Source organism: Hyperolius riggenbachi, chromosome 12, assembly GCF_040937935.1.
Source record: "Hyperolius riggenbachi isolate aHypRig1 chromosome 12, aHypRig1.pri, whole genome shotgun sequence".
Classification (NCBI taxonomy): Eukaryota; Metazoa; Chordata; class Amphibia; order Anura; family Hyperoliidae; genus Hyperolius; species Hyperolius riggenbachi.
In genome coordinates, this window is record NC_090657.1 from 51,387,919 (window position 1) to 51,404,593 (window position 16,675).

At 43.4% G+C, this 16,675-nt stretch overlaps 1 protein-coding gene across 3 annotated transcripts in view; it reads right to left on the reverse strand.

Moving 5' to 3' along the window:
* TRPC4AP (transient receptor potential cation channel subfamily C member 4 associated protein) overlaps positions 1 to 16,675 on the reverse strand; it is a 92,813-nt gene that overhangs the window by 63,841 nt on the left and 12,297 nt on the right. For all 3 annotated transcript variants that reach the window (XM_068264504.1, XM_068264503.1, XM_068264505.1), the window contains exons 2-4: positions 12,481 to 12,609; positions 10,746 to 10,862; positions 444 to 501 (exon numbers count right to left, since the gene is read on the reverse strand). In XM_068264504.1, the coding sequence (XP_068120605.1) occupies positions 444 to 501; positions 10,746 to 10,862; positions 12,481 to 12,609 (304 nt within the window). The remainder of the gene's footprint in view (positions 1 to 443; positions 502 to 10,745; positions 10,863 to 12,480; positions 12,610 to 16,675) is intronic.

Sequence of the window (16,675 nt, forward strand, 5' to 3'; positions counted from 1 at the left end):
ACAGATCAATCCCACTCTGATCCCTGCAGAAACGCGCCATCTACCGTGAGCAGTAATAATAATAATAATAATAAAAATTCCTATATTTGTATAGCGTTTTTCTCATATTGGACTCCAAGCACTTGCAAGGCAGCCACTAGAGCGTGTTCAGTAGGCCGTAGCAGTGTTAGGGAGTCTCACCCAATAACTCCTTACTGAATAGGTGCTGGCTTAATGAGTACTTAGTATTATTCATATAATTATCTCAAGTTTATTTTGAGTTCAGATTTGCTTTAAAATATTGTCAATCTTATTTAGGTAGAAGGGGGAAAAGAAAAAAAAGCTGGGAATGCATCCATACAATTCAGCATTTACTCCAGGGGCAAACCTGTGTGGTATAGTAGTATGGAGGGAGGGATGGGCTGTGCAGCTACTGTAGACAGGAACAGGAAGTATTTACTTACTCTTATGCTTTTTCTTCTGAGGGAACAGGCTCGGCCTCATCAGGATCTCCACCAGAAGCTACAGGAGTAGGAGTCAACATTTCAGATGAGAATAATGATTCATAAAGTTACAGGTTCTCAACTGATTACAAGGATTGGCCTTCCAAAACTGTATTCAGTAAGACTCCTGCATACAAAGGAACACTATGGCCATAATTCAGAGGCGCTTAGTGTTACACTGATCTGCAACTGTTGTATACTCAGTTTTCACTGCCTGATGAAGCAGGGTTACGCCTGTGAAATGCGTTGCACAATTTCTTGGAGTGTATAAATAAAACTTTTCACTGTTGAACTCGACAGTTTGTCTGCTTGAGTAGGTAAGTCCACCACTACCTCCTCTTTATTTATGCTTTTCAATTTTTTGTGGATTATATTCTTTTGGCGCCTCTGTTCCCTTCATACAAGATCAGAGTCCACCCTTGGTGGAGGGGTGTTACCCCCTTTCTTTCCTGATCAACAGAGAGCGACTTCTTAATCTGAGTAGGGACAGGTTTAATCTCCCCACCTGCTGTTACAGTGGTTACCTTTGTGGTGACCCTGCTTTGTAGGTATACTGCATTAACAAATGATAGATGTTTAGAGTAAAGATTTCCTACACTATATTTGGCTCTCTGTGTCCTGTTTTTTACATGGACATAATTCAAGTCATCTTTTTCGTTTTCTCCTAAGTGCCATTTTCACACCTTATCAATAAAATGACACTTAAGCCCCATCTACACGATACGATTCTTTATACGATTCAATTACGATTCTATTTACGATCCGATTAAATCCAACATGTCAGATCGGGATTCGATTCAATTCGATTCACCATTGCAAAACAATGGCAAATCAAATTGAATCGAATTCCGATCGGACATGTTGGATTTAATCGGATTGCAAATAGAATCGTAATTGAATCGTATAAAGAATTGTATCGTGTAGACAGGGCTTTAAAGGATACCCGAACTGAAATGTTACATAATGAGATTGACATGTGTATGTACAGTGCCTAGCACACAAATAACTATGCTGTGTTCCTTTTTTTCTTTCTCTGCCTGAAAGAGTTAAATATCAGGTATGTAAGTGGCTGACTCAGTCCTGACTCAGACAGGAAGTGACTACAGTGTGACCCTATATTTGCACCTATTTTAAAATGTATCGTCATAGTTCCTCTTTAAGGAACAGGAGGAGTTAATGGTTGCAATACTGTATACAGTGTAGACAATCCCTCCTCATTCCCAGACTCCCCAATTCTGATTCCCAAGTACAGCAATTAACTTTCCTGGGTAGACTTCTACTTGAGTCAATAAAAAAATTCCAGCTTTAGAGGGTTGAATATTGGAGGCCAACTACATGTATTGGAGTGTATGTGTGTATGTACACACACGCACACACACACGCACACACACACACACACACACACACACACACACACTGTATTATATATGGTCAACTTGTATTCGAGTATAAACGGTATTTTTATACAGAAGATAAAAATTATCTCCTAAGAGAAAAAGTTAATTGACTAAGGGCTTAATGCTAGGTACACACATTGCAATAATGGTGACAGATTTGCTGGCAGATCAACCATTTCCAACATGTCCAATCTGATTTCCAATCAACTTTCCGTAGAAGTGAATGGGAGAGAAAAAAAAAAAAGTCAGAAAATCGATCAGAAATCAGATCGGACATGTTGGAAATAGTCGATCTGACAGCAAATCTGTCACAAAATTGCATCGTGTGTACCTAGCATAAGGCTCTTCCCTCCAGAGTTCTTAAACTTCATGTATCCGAATCCACTGCTGGTTACACCAGATATTTACATATAACTTACAATTAGCTTCTGCAGATGCATGTAAGTAATGAGCACATCGAGTCAGTAATAAACAGAAGCTGCATGGCTGACTATATATGTCAATCCAACAATGGTGATGCCTGCTTCTGGTATTCCTATCATACGGGTTCCTCTGCCAAGTGGTGTCCTGTGCAATATAGAAAGGCTAACGGGAAGTAGACATAGAACACTGCTGGGATTCAACTTCCCATAAGTTACAGCACTAACAATCCATAAATAAGACCAAAAGAAAACTGCCGGTCAATGAGCAGCTGTTACAACTGGAGCTTTAGTGAGGCTGGGTGCACACAAAGTGTGAAAGGTCGCATTCTCTGTCATGTGCGTGTTTTTGTGTGTGCGTTTAGTGCGTTTGCATTTTTTCCACTTATGCGCTTGACGTGTTTGCGGGTCACATATACAAAACGCACAGGGCTGTGGAGTCGGTACAAAAATCTTCGACTCCAACTCGGACTCAGTTTATGAAACCACCGACTCCAACTCAGAGTACCCAAAATGGCTCAGACTCAAACTCCTCGACTCCACAGCCCGGAAACCGCATATGCATTTTATATTGCGTGTTATGCAAATCACTGGGAAGACATCAGGAAGCGAAAATGCACCACAAGACAAAAAGCACACATGAAAAATGCATACAAAACCGCAATACATTGCGTTCCCTTTTCATTATGTGCGTTTATGATAATTATACAACAAAACCAGTGTTTTTTTAAACGCACACATACAAAACACATGCGTTTTTTCATGCGGCCCATAGACTTCAATTAGTGGCAAAACGCAGCGTTTTCCACAACGCTTGAGTTTCTGCTAAGTGTGCACCTACCCTGAAAGTTTCCCCTCTGATGTAACAACAAATTGGCCACAGGATGATAAACGTAGTAGCTTTTCAAGCAGAAATTGAGAGGGTTTTAACTTTAGCTTCACTTTGAAGGGAACCTTTAAAAGGGGTTGACAGAGAGAAATGTAAAGAGGGAGTCTTCGGAACTACCCAGGGACACGTATAGTACTGAAGACCAGCGCACCCGTACTGCACCGGACTTTCTGCAGTATGGATGCATTTGTCTTCAGAACTTCTGGGAGACGCGAGTAGTTACTAAGGCTGTACAAGAAGTGCCGAAGAGCTATTAGACCTAGAAGGTGGAAGAACTACAACAGAGAGCAGTGCAGGAACGATGGGACAGACAGATGGCAAGGAAGGCTCTATGGCATCAAAAGCCGTCCCTCAACATGAGTATGTGTTACTATTATAATAAAGCGCCCACATCTTCCACAGCACTGTATGAAGTATATTGTCTTGTCTCTTAACTTTCCCTCAGAGGGGCTCACAAACTAATCCCTACCATAGTCTTATGTCTATGTATGCATCGTGTACTTTATGCATTGCAGTCTAGGGCCAATTTAGAGGGAATCTAATGAACTTATCTGTATGTTTTTTGGGCTGTGGGAAGAAACATTGACTGCCCGGAGGAAACCCACACAGAAATGGGGAGAACATACAAACTCCATGCGGATAGTGCCCTGGCTGGGATTCGAACTGGGGAACCAGCAGTACAATGCGAGATCGCCAACCACTACACCACCGTGTATCAAACCTGAAGCCAGCTTCCTCACTTCAGATACCTTTGACATGTTTGGAAGCATCAACTAGGCATCATGCTGCAAGCAGAATGTAGGCATGCCCTTCTGTGAGATAAGTACTGATGCAATATCTTGCCTCAAGGAGAGAAGGATTTTCGGATATTTTCCTAGTATCTAAATGGGTTTAGTGGGATGTGGGTTTCAAAAACACCCTCTGGTGAAAAGATACAGGAGACAAAAATGGGAGCCCAACAGTGTAGTATGTCAAAAACAATGGAACGTAATGAAAGTAAGACACTACTCACAAAGGAGGGTTGCAGGGGAGGCAACCGACCACAGGAAGCAGGTGGAGACAACAAACCAGACTCCATTCGGGGTGGTCACTGGGGACCTGGATGCGGTCGCTCTCCTTGGTAAAAGAAAGGAGACAGATGCCCGCCGTGGTCGAAGCCACGTGTGGTCTGTCTCCACCCCTCAGACGGGTGAGGAAAGGGGGTATGATTGCGCAATAAGGGTATAAAAGGCCTCCTGGTGTAATAAAAGCATCTAAAAGTAGTTTAAAACTGGAAACAAATTTGAGGTAGCTTACCTCAGTTACGAAAACATCTTTGTATTTAAACAAAGGTTTTTATTAGTAGCACAGGCAACGCGTTTCGCGGGTCAGAGCCCACTTCCTCAGGCCAATAACAGTGCCAAACTAAATGACAGATTCGGCAAAGGGAGGCTTCCTTTTCGTCACTGAGGTAAGCTACCTCAAATTTATTTCCAGTTTTAAACTGCTTTTAGATGCTTTTATTACACCAGGGCGCCTCTTATACCCTTATTGTGTCTCTAAAATGGGTTGAAGGTGTATGGCATGTTATAGGGCTAGTGGTATACACAAAATCAGGAGCTTACTTTCTATTTTGGACGTGACTGCAGAGAATCACAAGTTTTTAAGTCAAGGTGTCTGACTATTAACTGCAGGGACAACGATCTATATTTGCATTATTGTCTTTCCATTATAAGGCCCCGTTCACACTGCACGCGTTTCCAGACGCGTTTTGGAAACGCGTGCGGGAGGCCGACACGCACAACATCAGACAGTACATACAGTGCACTGTCTAAATGTTCACACTGCATGCGTTCTGGACCTATGCGGTCCGGGAACGCATGCTGCACGCATTTTTTGTAAAAACGCGTGGCTGTCCCATTCACTTTTCAGTGATGGGATCAGCCACGCAACGTACACAAACGCGGATGGCGTGCGTTTGTACGAGTTGCGTTCCGCACGCATGGCCATCCGCGTTTGTGATGTGAACGGGGCCTAAAATACAGGCACGTATTTTCCAAAACATACAGTTAACCATGTACAGTATAAACACAAACTGCGCTAACTGGGTACAGTGCGTGATGATCAGGGCTGTGGAGTCGGAGCAATTTTGGGTATCTGGAGTCCGATGATTTTTGTACCGAATCCAAAGCCCAGTAAGTATTAGGATGAGTCAGAGTCAATGAGTGAGTAATTTTGGGTACCTGGAGTTGGGAGGTTTCATAAACTGAAGAGTCAGAGTATAAGTTAGCTGTTTTTTGTACTGACTCCACAGTACTGGTGTACGAGAGTTGAGTAAATATAAAAATAAGTAATACATACACCCTGGTGCTTCCTCCAGCCCCATTCGCATGGATCACTCCCAAGCCGCCGGTATCGGGTCTCGTAACTGCTGCCAGTCTGACGCAACAGAAAGTTTAACTGGCAGAAGTTACGAGACCCGATACTGGCGGCATGGGAGTGATCCATGCGGATGGGGCTGGAGGAAGCTCTTTAAAGCTAAACTAAAAACTTTCCTCTATCTTACCTCTAGCATTTTTTGCATCTATAATAACTTTCAATACATCCGTATGTGTGTCTCCCCCCCCCCATGCCCCCTCCTGCCCCGCTGTGATGGGCTGCAGCACAGATTGGATGGCATGCACTCCTGCCCCGTAAACACCACCAACTAGTACTTGAAAAAAAAAATTATTTACCAAACTAATGTAGATTTTGCCATGCCAAGAAACAATTGAATCTTAGAATAGAGCTAAAGTCACTAACGCAATTATACGGCATCACCAAACAGCAGTAGAGTACGTCTTATGCTGGGAATGTACGGTTTGTTTTTGCAGCTCGATTCTTCCGCTCGATCATGTCGACGCTCGATTCCGCAGGCAATTCTCTTATCTGCCGCTCGTTTTTCTTATCTTTTTCCATTCACTGCTATCCAGAATAGAGCTGCGAAACGATCTAGCAGGAGATCGGACATGTCGGAAATTATCTATCGATCCATCGGAATGGCTCAAAAACAAGCCGTCTATGCCTAGCATAACACTTAATACATTTTTAAAGGGAATAAACATGGCAGCCTCTACATTCCCTGCTTGGCCACGTTTCCTTTATACGGATGACAGAAATAGTTTAAGAGTGACTCGTTTCTCTGAAAAGCAAGGAAAGGAGAGGCGGAAGTACAGGGCTAGAAAAAGGAAGTGAAACAGACCAAAAAAATAAGTAAAGAGGTCATCAGTGTGAAGTCCAAGCAAATATAAAACCAATAATAGTGTCACTTTAAAAGTAAAAAGAAAAGGGTTAAAAGGCTGTTAAGCTCTACTAAGTTTTTCTTGATTGAAATTATAGGTGAATGAATACAGTGACTTGGAAGTAAAGTGGTGGACTGAATAGAGTGGCGACTGCCTTAGGCCTGATGGGGCCACCAGATAAGAGGGCCTGCCACGTGCCTCCTGAGATGCTGATTGGGGAGTGATACGGGGAGGTAACTGCACTCCTCCAGCATCCCTGTCTCTATACCTCAAGCAGGAGGGTTCACCTAATACTGCCAACTGGGGCTACGACTACCTAATACTGATATCTGGGGGAACGTCCGTACTTCATTCCTTTATCTGGGGTCAAATGGCTACTTAGCCGTTGTATCTGGGGGCTATGGCTGCACAGTTTTTGTAACATGGGACACCTGGGTAACTAATCACTTAATTCTTTTATCTTGAGCCAAAAAGCTACATCATTCTTTTATATGGAGGCACATAGCTACTTCATTCTGGAATCTGATGTGGAAAGGAGGCCATAGCTACTTAAAGAAAACCTGTACTGAAAATAAAAGTGAAAATAAGCATACACAAGTTATACTTACCTTCCATAGAGTCTACTCCTCAGTGTCTTTCTCCTGTCCCGCGTCCTATTTGTTCACTGTGATCAAGGGAATTTTCCGTCCTCCATTTTGAAAATAGCCATTACCCCATAACAGCTTTCTGGTCAGCACACAGTTAAACTGTAACATCACCCACTTGAGCCATATGGAAACATAAACATTACCTGGTACATCCGTTTTCCTCTCAGCTATAACTGACAGCAACTGATCTATTTCAGATCTGACAAAATATTGTCAGAACTGGATGGGATTATTGTCAGAAGAAAATGGTGAGCTTCTGAGAGGAACTGATGGCAAGGTAACTATGTAATGTTCATTTGAAGTTACCTCATGTGTTTATTTTAAATATTTTTATTCAGTACAGGTTCTCTTTAAGCTTAATGCTGGGTACACACTATAAGATTTTCTGGTCGATTTACTGTCAGACCGATTATTTCCAACATGTCCAATTTGCTTTTCCATCGTTGTCCGAGCATTTTCCGATCTATTTCCGTGCACTTTAATAGGAAATTAATCGGAAAATGCTCGGAAAACGATCGAAAAGCAAATCGAACATGTTGGAAATAATCGATCTGACAGTAAATCGACCAGAAAATCTCATAGTGTGTACCCAGCATTAAGGTGCCCATACACTCGTCAGATTGGCAGCAGATAGATAAGAAATGCATCTGATCTATCTGATGCGTTTTTAGAACATTTTTTACCAGGATAGATTTCCAATAGATTTCAGTTTGAAATCTTTTGAAATTCGATCTGTTGGCATTTTTTTGCCATCAGATTTCCATTAAGGCCAATGCAAACTGATAAGCAATCTCATCAGATCGACCTAAATTTTCCACCCTGCCAGTTCGATAGAAATCCATCGAAATCGGCCATCGATCGGCCAACCGATTTGCAAACGATCAATCGGTCAGCCAGAAAATCGGCTGAGTGTATGGGCCCCTTTAGTCTCAGGGAGGTATAGTGGCTAATCACATTCTGGCATCTTGGGAACCCAGGTGCTTAATTCTGGTATCAGGACCACACAGATTTTTCCCACTGCATGTTGGACTGAGATCTAGGTATGGTCGATGAAATGCAAATAATTACGATTTAATGCAGGATTATGCAAATCGGTGCAGCCTGAAAATGGGACCAACCGAATTTTATCTCAGCTGGATTTGATTGGTCAATTTTCCAGCTGCATACATTTGCATACAAAATTTGCATAATGCTGCATCAACTCAATTATTTTAATCATATTGACCATCCCTACAGAGATCTTCCAACCTGCCTGAGCAATCTGATAAACAGAGGGCCGAAGGTGGGGCCTGTACGGTCTTAACCTAGCTCTGCTTGAGCCCTACGGTGAGAAAGTGTAGTGCTATGTGAATCTGACTGTACATACACATGTTCTTCTCATTTTTTTAACAATTTACTTCATTTGAAAACATACAAATTGCCTGGCTGTCCTGTTCATCTACCTCTAATGCATTTAGCCATAGACCCTGAACAAGTATGCAGATCAGGTGTTTCTGACCAAACTGGATTAGCCGCATGCTTGTTTCAAGGGTGCAATTCAGACACTATCCAGCAGGACAGCCAGGCAATTCTGTATTGCCATTAGCACACCATGTAAGTCTTAAAGGATACGCAAAGTGACATGTGCTAGACATGGGTATGTAAAGTGCCTAGCACACAAATAACTATGCTGTGTTCCTTTTTTTCTTTCTCTGCCTGAAAGAGTTAAATGTCAGGTGTGCAAGTGGCTGACTTGGGTATCCCACTAGGACAGTATGCAAGAGTGGACAGGATAGTTAGTGAATTCGACACATCGCTCCAACGCAAACAGGAACTTACTAACAAGTTTCGAGCACGTGGTTACCCCGCTGAATGTTTTGACACTAGTAGGAGAAGGCGGAGACCTGTAAGAGTCTCTACGCCTCGGTTACCGTTCGTGTCCACTTTTAATACGTGCAGTGATATGGTTAGCAGAAGCATTCGCCGTCACTGGCACATTTTGCGGGATGGTTTACCCAGGATCCCGGAATTTAGGTATCCCCCTCTGATGTCCTTCCGACGGGCTCCAACTATGCGTGATAAGTTGCGTCCCAGTAGGGGCGATGTGACGAAAGAGCTCCCTAGAAATAGAGGGATGTATCCCTGCCTATCCTGTCACATGTGTGGCAGTGTGGTCAGGAATACGTGCTTTAATCATCCCACAATTGGAACCACATTTGAAATCAGGAATAGATATACATGTGACTCAAGTTACGTTGTCTACTTATTAAAATGCCCTTGTGGGTTTATTTATGTGGGCATGACAACTCAGCGGTTGAAGGACCGCATAGCATCACATAAGACCGCCATTAGAAATGCTATTAAAAATGCCTCATCGGATCAATCAGTTGCTGAACATTTCTTTAAAAGTGGCCATAATGTGTCACAGTTGCGCGTTATGGCCATAGACGGTGTACCCGTAAATTGGAGGGGTGGCAATCGGAAAAAGGAATTACTGCGTAGAGAGGCGGGTTGGATCAAAAGGTTAGATGCTATGGGTCCTGCAGGTCTCAATAGGGAGCGTGATCTGGGCTTTTGTATTTGATGATGAAATGCTTTCATTATCTGCTTTAGTGCTTTAAATTACTATGCATGTCCTGCTTGCACTTCATTTAGTATGTTTAGATTAATGGTGTATACTTTGTTTATATTTTTATCTTTGTTTTTAATTCTAGATTGTGCATGAAGGAGTCTGGGAGCTGTGGACCTTGTTTGCAGTGACAGATCGCCCCCTTTAACCTGGCAGGGCACGTGAGTATGGATGGTGCGCTCGAATGTTGTAGTTACTGTTGTTAGGGGCGGCACTTTTTGTGCTTGGTATCCCCTCTATGATGCGCACATCCTGTAGCCTTTTACTGGCCGAGGCTGACTGCTTTCCCATAGGCTGGCCATAGGACGCAGATGATTGGTCATGAGCCGGCCATGTGAGTTGTCACATGACGTGCGAGATCGCCGCTTCTGATACAGCGGCGTGATATGACATGATGCAGAGATTCCTTTGCCGGCAATGGATTATGCAGTCGGCGGGAGAGGGTCTGTTGCTGCAAACGGATTGGTGAGTGAACTTTTAAATGTAAGTGCGCCGATTGGTGCAAATCACTGAATGTAGTTCCCCATCAGGTCCGGCTCCCCTCCTTCCCAGGTAAATGCACAGACACTAAGTACGCCCCAAAGGGGTGTGGCTATGGGTATATGAGTGTAATGGTGGATTATTTGTTTGCATTTGACATTATGGCAACTTGAGAAAGGCAACTTATGCCGAAACAGCGGACTGTCGTTGCTGGTCTTTTTAATGATTAAATAAAGTATTTGAGCTATTAATACTGAGTGTGGTGCCGATCCTTCGTTGAATACTTGAAAGAGTTAAATGTCAGGTGTGCAAGTGGCTGACTCAGTCCTGACTCAAAAAGGGGAATCACTTATCAGTTAGAATCACAGTGTAGTCACTTCCTGTCTGAGTCAGCCACTTACATACCCAATATTTAACTCTTTCAGGCAGAGAAAGAAAAAAAGGAATACAGCATGGTTGTGTGCTACTCACTGTACATACTCATGTCTATCTCATGTCCCTTCAGATATCCTTTAAACATCTCATGTATATAACAAGTGATGGCTGGAGGTCCATAAACTTACATCCACGCCTCCAAATAAATCGAAGGTGTACGTGTTGGGGAAAGGGATTTCAGGGCTGGACTTCTTGTCGTCTGTAACAATTGCCATCGCTTCCATAGAAAGCAGAGGGGAAATTTCCTGTGAAGAGAAGGAAAATGGTTTATGCCTTGATGGAAGCAGCTGGTGAACAAGTTTGTTGTCCAGATCAGAGCTGAAAGAGCAACATCGGAAAAAAATAAAAACATATGGAGAAAGAATTATGCGGTTGTCCATAATGTACAAAACAGAGCATATAATTTGCAAACAGACTATTACTGCTCAAATAATCCAGTCCTACAATAGTCTGACAAATGCAAACCTCTTAGCAGCCCTGTGGGCCTGATAAATATTTGCCACTTTTGAGAAGCTATTCTTGCAGATACAAGCAATGCAGCATTAGTGATGTGCCGCAGTGCACATTTATACATAGAATGGCAGCATTTTGTGTCTGTAGAAAACCTGTGTACACCTTGTATTTCTTCTAACACTGCTTTACAAATAGTCCCTTTAAAAAGAGCACTGCAGAAAAAAGTAAGCACATGCCCAGTGGAACGAAGCTGCTCATGCTTGGAGGGAAAAGATGTGCACTTTTACTACTGGGCATTCAGGGCCCATACTTGCACATGCCCAGTATTTTGTACTCTGACTGGAGCACGGCCATGAGAAGCATATTCAACAAGCTTGTGTTAAATAGAGAGCAAATAGGCTATAAGTGGCTGCCTGCCCACCAACCACAGCTCATGGGTCTCAGACTAACATATGATGCATGCGTCCACCCATTTTTCACTACAGCCAATACAAAATACCAAAGTAAAATTAAAAAAAGGTTTACTGTAACAGAAGTTCTATTATAGCATGGTTGACTATACCAAGGCTGTGGAGTCGGTACAAAAATAATCTGACTCAGTTTATGAAACCACAGACTCCAGGTACGCAAAATTGCTCAGACTCCTCGACTGACTCCACAGCCCTGGCCCACAACCAGACATTACTCCCATATACTTGGCCGGGAACTGGACACTTAGTAAACAAACATAAGTAGTAATATTTGGGTGTAGTTAACTGCGAGTTCTATGCACAGAGAAAGAAACTGCTCGTTTGGCAGTTGGAAACGTAAAAGAAAGATAAAAACCATCAGGCATCATGCAGCTGACATGTTTCGGACTAGGTCAGCCCTTAATCTTAACTATGATTAAGGACTGACATAGTCCGAAACATGTCAGCTGCGTGATGCCTGATGGTTTTTATATACTTGGATATGTCCACAAATAAAGGAATCCATCTACAGACATGTGCAGACCGTTCCTTTCTTTTATGGGACGTTTGGGCTTGCTAACCAGGTCGAACACTATTGTGGAAGCCAGGGTGGTGTAGCGGTTTCCAACTTTCTTGCAGTTGGAAACAGAGATATTTTCCCACAATGCAACAAGGGTCACAGCCTGTGTGATGTCAGAGCCCTGGCTCTGACAGTTTCTATGGGAGGGATTTCACCACAATATCAGCCGCATAGACATCCCGGATGATTATTATTCGAGAAAAGGTTACGTTTTGTCATGGGAAAGAGTGGTTTATTGGCTACTGACAGGGATGAAGTTCAATCATGGATTAACGTTTTTCTTTAATATACTCAAATTGTACCAAAAAGTAGCATTTGTCTGTAGAATAAGCACGGAGTTGTATTTCATGTGCCACAGGCTGGATGGTAGGGGTAGTTTACCTTCAGGATGCCCTGGCACTGGGAGAGGTCGCTGTTGGGGTGGCTGCCCCCATATAGCTTGCAAAGTAGCAGCGGAATACTGTTCCATTTTGCCTGCCTGTCTCTCTCTTTCAGCAGCTCTTCAGATATCTGCAAAGACAAGAAAAGAGTCCATCAAATCAGGAGTCTCCACAACCCACACATCCAATGAATAGCTAAATTCTGCATAACCCAATTTTTTGATTTTGGACAGGAAACCAAGCAACACTGTAACCATCATGTATTAAGCATTATGCTAAAGTTTTGGTGTATGAGTGCCATGGTGTCCAGCTGAGAACGTTTTTTTGTCATGATGAGGAAGCCATCTACAAGCTATGAGACATTACACAAGTTAGTTACTGTTATGATTTTAAAATCAACACACTGCAATGTAGCAGCTGAGCAGCATTTGCAGAATCACATTGCTAGATGCAGCCAGTGTGAGGATAAGGGAGTATTTACAGCACATCTCTCAGAGTTTCCCCGCAGGCAAATCACGCGGGGAAACTCTGCCATAGGTGATAACGGCGCCGCCCGCCGAATCGCTTGCAGTAGCGATTCGGCCGGAACCCCCTACAGAATTCATGGCGGAGGCTGCGATTCCCATAGCCGTGCATGGCACGGCTCATGGTATTCACCTGCGATCCCGCCCACCCGCTCAGTGCCGGCGTGCGTCTACGAGACGCACGCCGCACTAGTGGAAATGAGCCCTTACAAATGCACCAACTCAGAGAAGAAAAAGTCCTACATGAAGAGGATTTTCATTGGTTCAATAAAAGGACCAATAAAAAATCCTCCACAAGGAGGATTTTAATTGGCAGATAAGCTAAACCAATGGGAAACCCCAGTAGGAGGCAAAGATGCTTTGCAAGGGCTCCCTGAATACTATAGAACCGGAGAAGCGGCGTGTGCTTCTGGCGGCTAGTGAGTGCTACTGTAAGCAACGGGCCGGGTAGGGAGTAAAAAATGACTACTATTACCAATTTCCAAGACAAACGTGGTAGGGTCTCCTTAGTAAGATGAGGTGGGGGAAATTTAAAAAAACACAACATGGACTGCATGCTGCAAAAGTCAAGGTGCTGCATGGTTAATGCAAATGTTTGAGTTCTCTATGAGAAAAAAAAATGCATGAGTTTTGAAAACTCCCAGCATACCTACTACAGTACAATAACAGGAAGTTAATACTAATGAGTCTCTGGACACATCAAAAATAACCAGTTAAAGTCAGGATTGGCAGGACCAGGTCTAAAGCACAAATCTAGAGAAGTTCCAAGAGACACCCCGCAACTGTGGGACAGCACTGACCTCACACTTCAGCTTTTCCTTCAGTGTGTTCCTGGATGCATGCACAGTGCAGGTCATGGAACCCAGGGCAGAGGAGTGGCCTTGGGACTGGTGCTAAAGCATAGTTATCGGAGCAATACTGTTCTGCATAGCTCTAGAATGCCTGCTTGTTAGTACTTTGTTTCCCGATCCTGTTCTTTAGACCAGAGTTCTAAACCCTGTTCTCAAGGCCTACCAACAGTACATGTTTTGCAGAAAACCACAAACATGCACAAGTGAGGTAATTAGTGTCTCAGCAAAGCTGATTAACTATCTCTGTGGATTTCCACAAAACATGCACTGTTGGTGGGCCTTGAGGACAAGGTTGGGGAACACTGCTTTAGACCACCAAACCAAACCCTGGCCTCTTACCTTTGACCCCTGAAATTTTACCTCCCAATTTGCCAGTGTTCCCCATCCTGCCAATCCACCAGTCCCAACCTCACCCTGTTACCATCAAATGTTGTTATGGCATTACATGAGCACCGATATCAGCATGTTCTGCTGGTTCACCAGTCCCAACCCCAGCCCACTGGTTTCCGCCCTGCCGGCCCTGACCTCAGCCTCCCACCTGCGACCCGGCCCTGGCAGGCTGCCAGTCACAACCTCAGCCTGTCATCTCCAACCCTATCCTGCCAGCTGATCGTCCCCATCTGAGCCTGTATCGCTGACTCTGTCCTCTGACACCACCCTGTCATTACCCTCATTACCGTCAGTCCTGACCTCAGTCAACTCTGTTCTGTGTTCACTACCGGGACCTTGCCACCTGTCAGTATCTATGGCACTTCACTGCTCCATTTCCAAGCTGCATCAATTCGCATTCAAAGCAGCATCAACCAAGAATTACTAGCATTTCTCTGACATACAAGTACAGCGATTATGAGTGGGGTGCCATTGACCATGCTCATGTTGTTGAACCACCGTCATCTTCATGTACGTCTACAGGCCACAGTGGTTTTCCGCATTACTCACAATGGTGCATAGGAGCCAAATACCTAGTTGAATAGCCTTACAACTTCCGACAGATAACTACAGTATATGCCATGTTCTAGGTGTTTACAAATACCTCAACAGTGTTCTCCCCAGACATTTTTTCCAGCTGAGTGGCATGAAATAGTAGCCGGGTGGCATGAAAAAGTAGCCGGATGGGTGATATGAGTGCGTGCAGGGACGGTACTTCTGTGAGCAACTCTGCTTACAGCATAGGAGGAGGTGAGCCGATGACAGCCGGGTGCTCACCAAAACTAGCCGGGTGGAGCACCCAGCTAAAAGAGCTTCAGGAGAACCCTGCTCAAGTGAAAAATATGGCAGAAGAGAAAAAGCACAGCTCTCAGGTCATAAACATTTTATCTACTTCAGTACAGTCTCCTAGTTACTGACTTGGTGCTGTCTAAACACAGCTTCCTCGTTCTCATGTCTAGATTCAGACTCCTTATAATTTGCAGGCTTGTCATGGCCATCTATGTTTTACTATAAAACAGAAGTTAATTGTCATATGAAATTTGAGGCATGTATATGCATTACTCACTTCTATTACTTCTATTACTAACACAAAAAGAAAAAAAGTTTTGAATCAGGAGGATACCATAATGTAGAAGCAGGGCTGTGGAGTCAGCAATTTTGGACACCCGGAGTCGGAGATTTCATAAACTGAGGAGTCTGATCATATTTGCACTGACTCCACAGCTCTGCGTAGAAGAAAAGGAGGAAGCTTTCGTATATGAAGCCTTCCTCAGACAAAGTGACACTGAAGCGCAAAAAGAACATTAAACAGTAGCAAATAAAATAGTGTCATGTTTATTTTCAGATATATATATATATATATATATATATATATATATATATATATATATATATATATATATATATATATATATATATATATATATATATATATATATATATATATTTTATTAACATTGCATCATTCTATAATAATTGCAGTTTCCACAATACATTCAGCATTTTAAATGATTTCACAGAACAGGCTAGTGACCCTTTGAACTTTTCTCTGCAGAAAAACTATATACAAAGAAGAAACCATGAGACAGTTGAGATAAGTGCTTCAACAAAGTCAGTGCGGTCCACAGCTTTCCAAAGTGGCATATAAGTTTATTTTCACTTCAGAGTCCCTTTAACCACTTTACCCCCCCCCCAGTGCTAAATTTCTCCATCCCTCTGCGCACCTCTTCACCCCCAGGGACGGAGAAAGGCGCACTTGTTTGCAGGGCTGTGGAGTCGGTACAAAAATCTTCCGACTCCTCGGTTTCTGAAACCACAACTCCAACTCCGAGTACCCAAAATTCCTCAGACTCCAACTCCTCGACTCCCGACTCCTTAGTCTAATACTTAACAGGGCTGTGGATTTTGTACAAAAATCATCCAACTCCTACGTTTATCACGAGAGAAATCACGACTCCGACTCCAACTCCGACTCCACAGCCCTGCTTGTTTGTTTACTGGCTGGGAGTGGGCGGGGAACTCGTACGCACACTCCAGCCAGCCCGCACAGCAGGTGACTAATTGGACGTTAGGAACAAGAGTTCCTAAATCCAATTAGACTCGCCGATTGCGAATAGAATGAAGACTTCTTAAAACAGAAGCAGTCTTCATTCATAATAATGTAAACTAAACAAACGTGCAACGCGCGATCGATGCGCCCCCGCGACCAGACACACACACACACCCCAGCTCTGCAGTCCAATGATTGGTTATGGGGGCCCCAGTCCCCAATAACCAATCATATTACAGAAATAAAGGCATGGAAGCAGCGCTGAAAGGTAAACATAGCACTAGTGTTTCAGGGGTAAAACCCCTCAGTGGTGAAGTGGTTAATTCCTGCATTCTGACATTT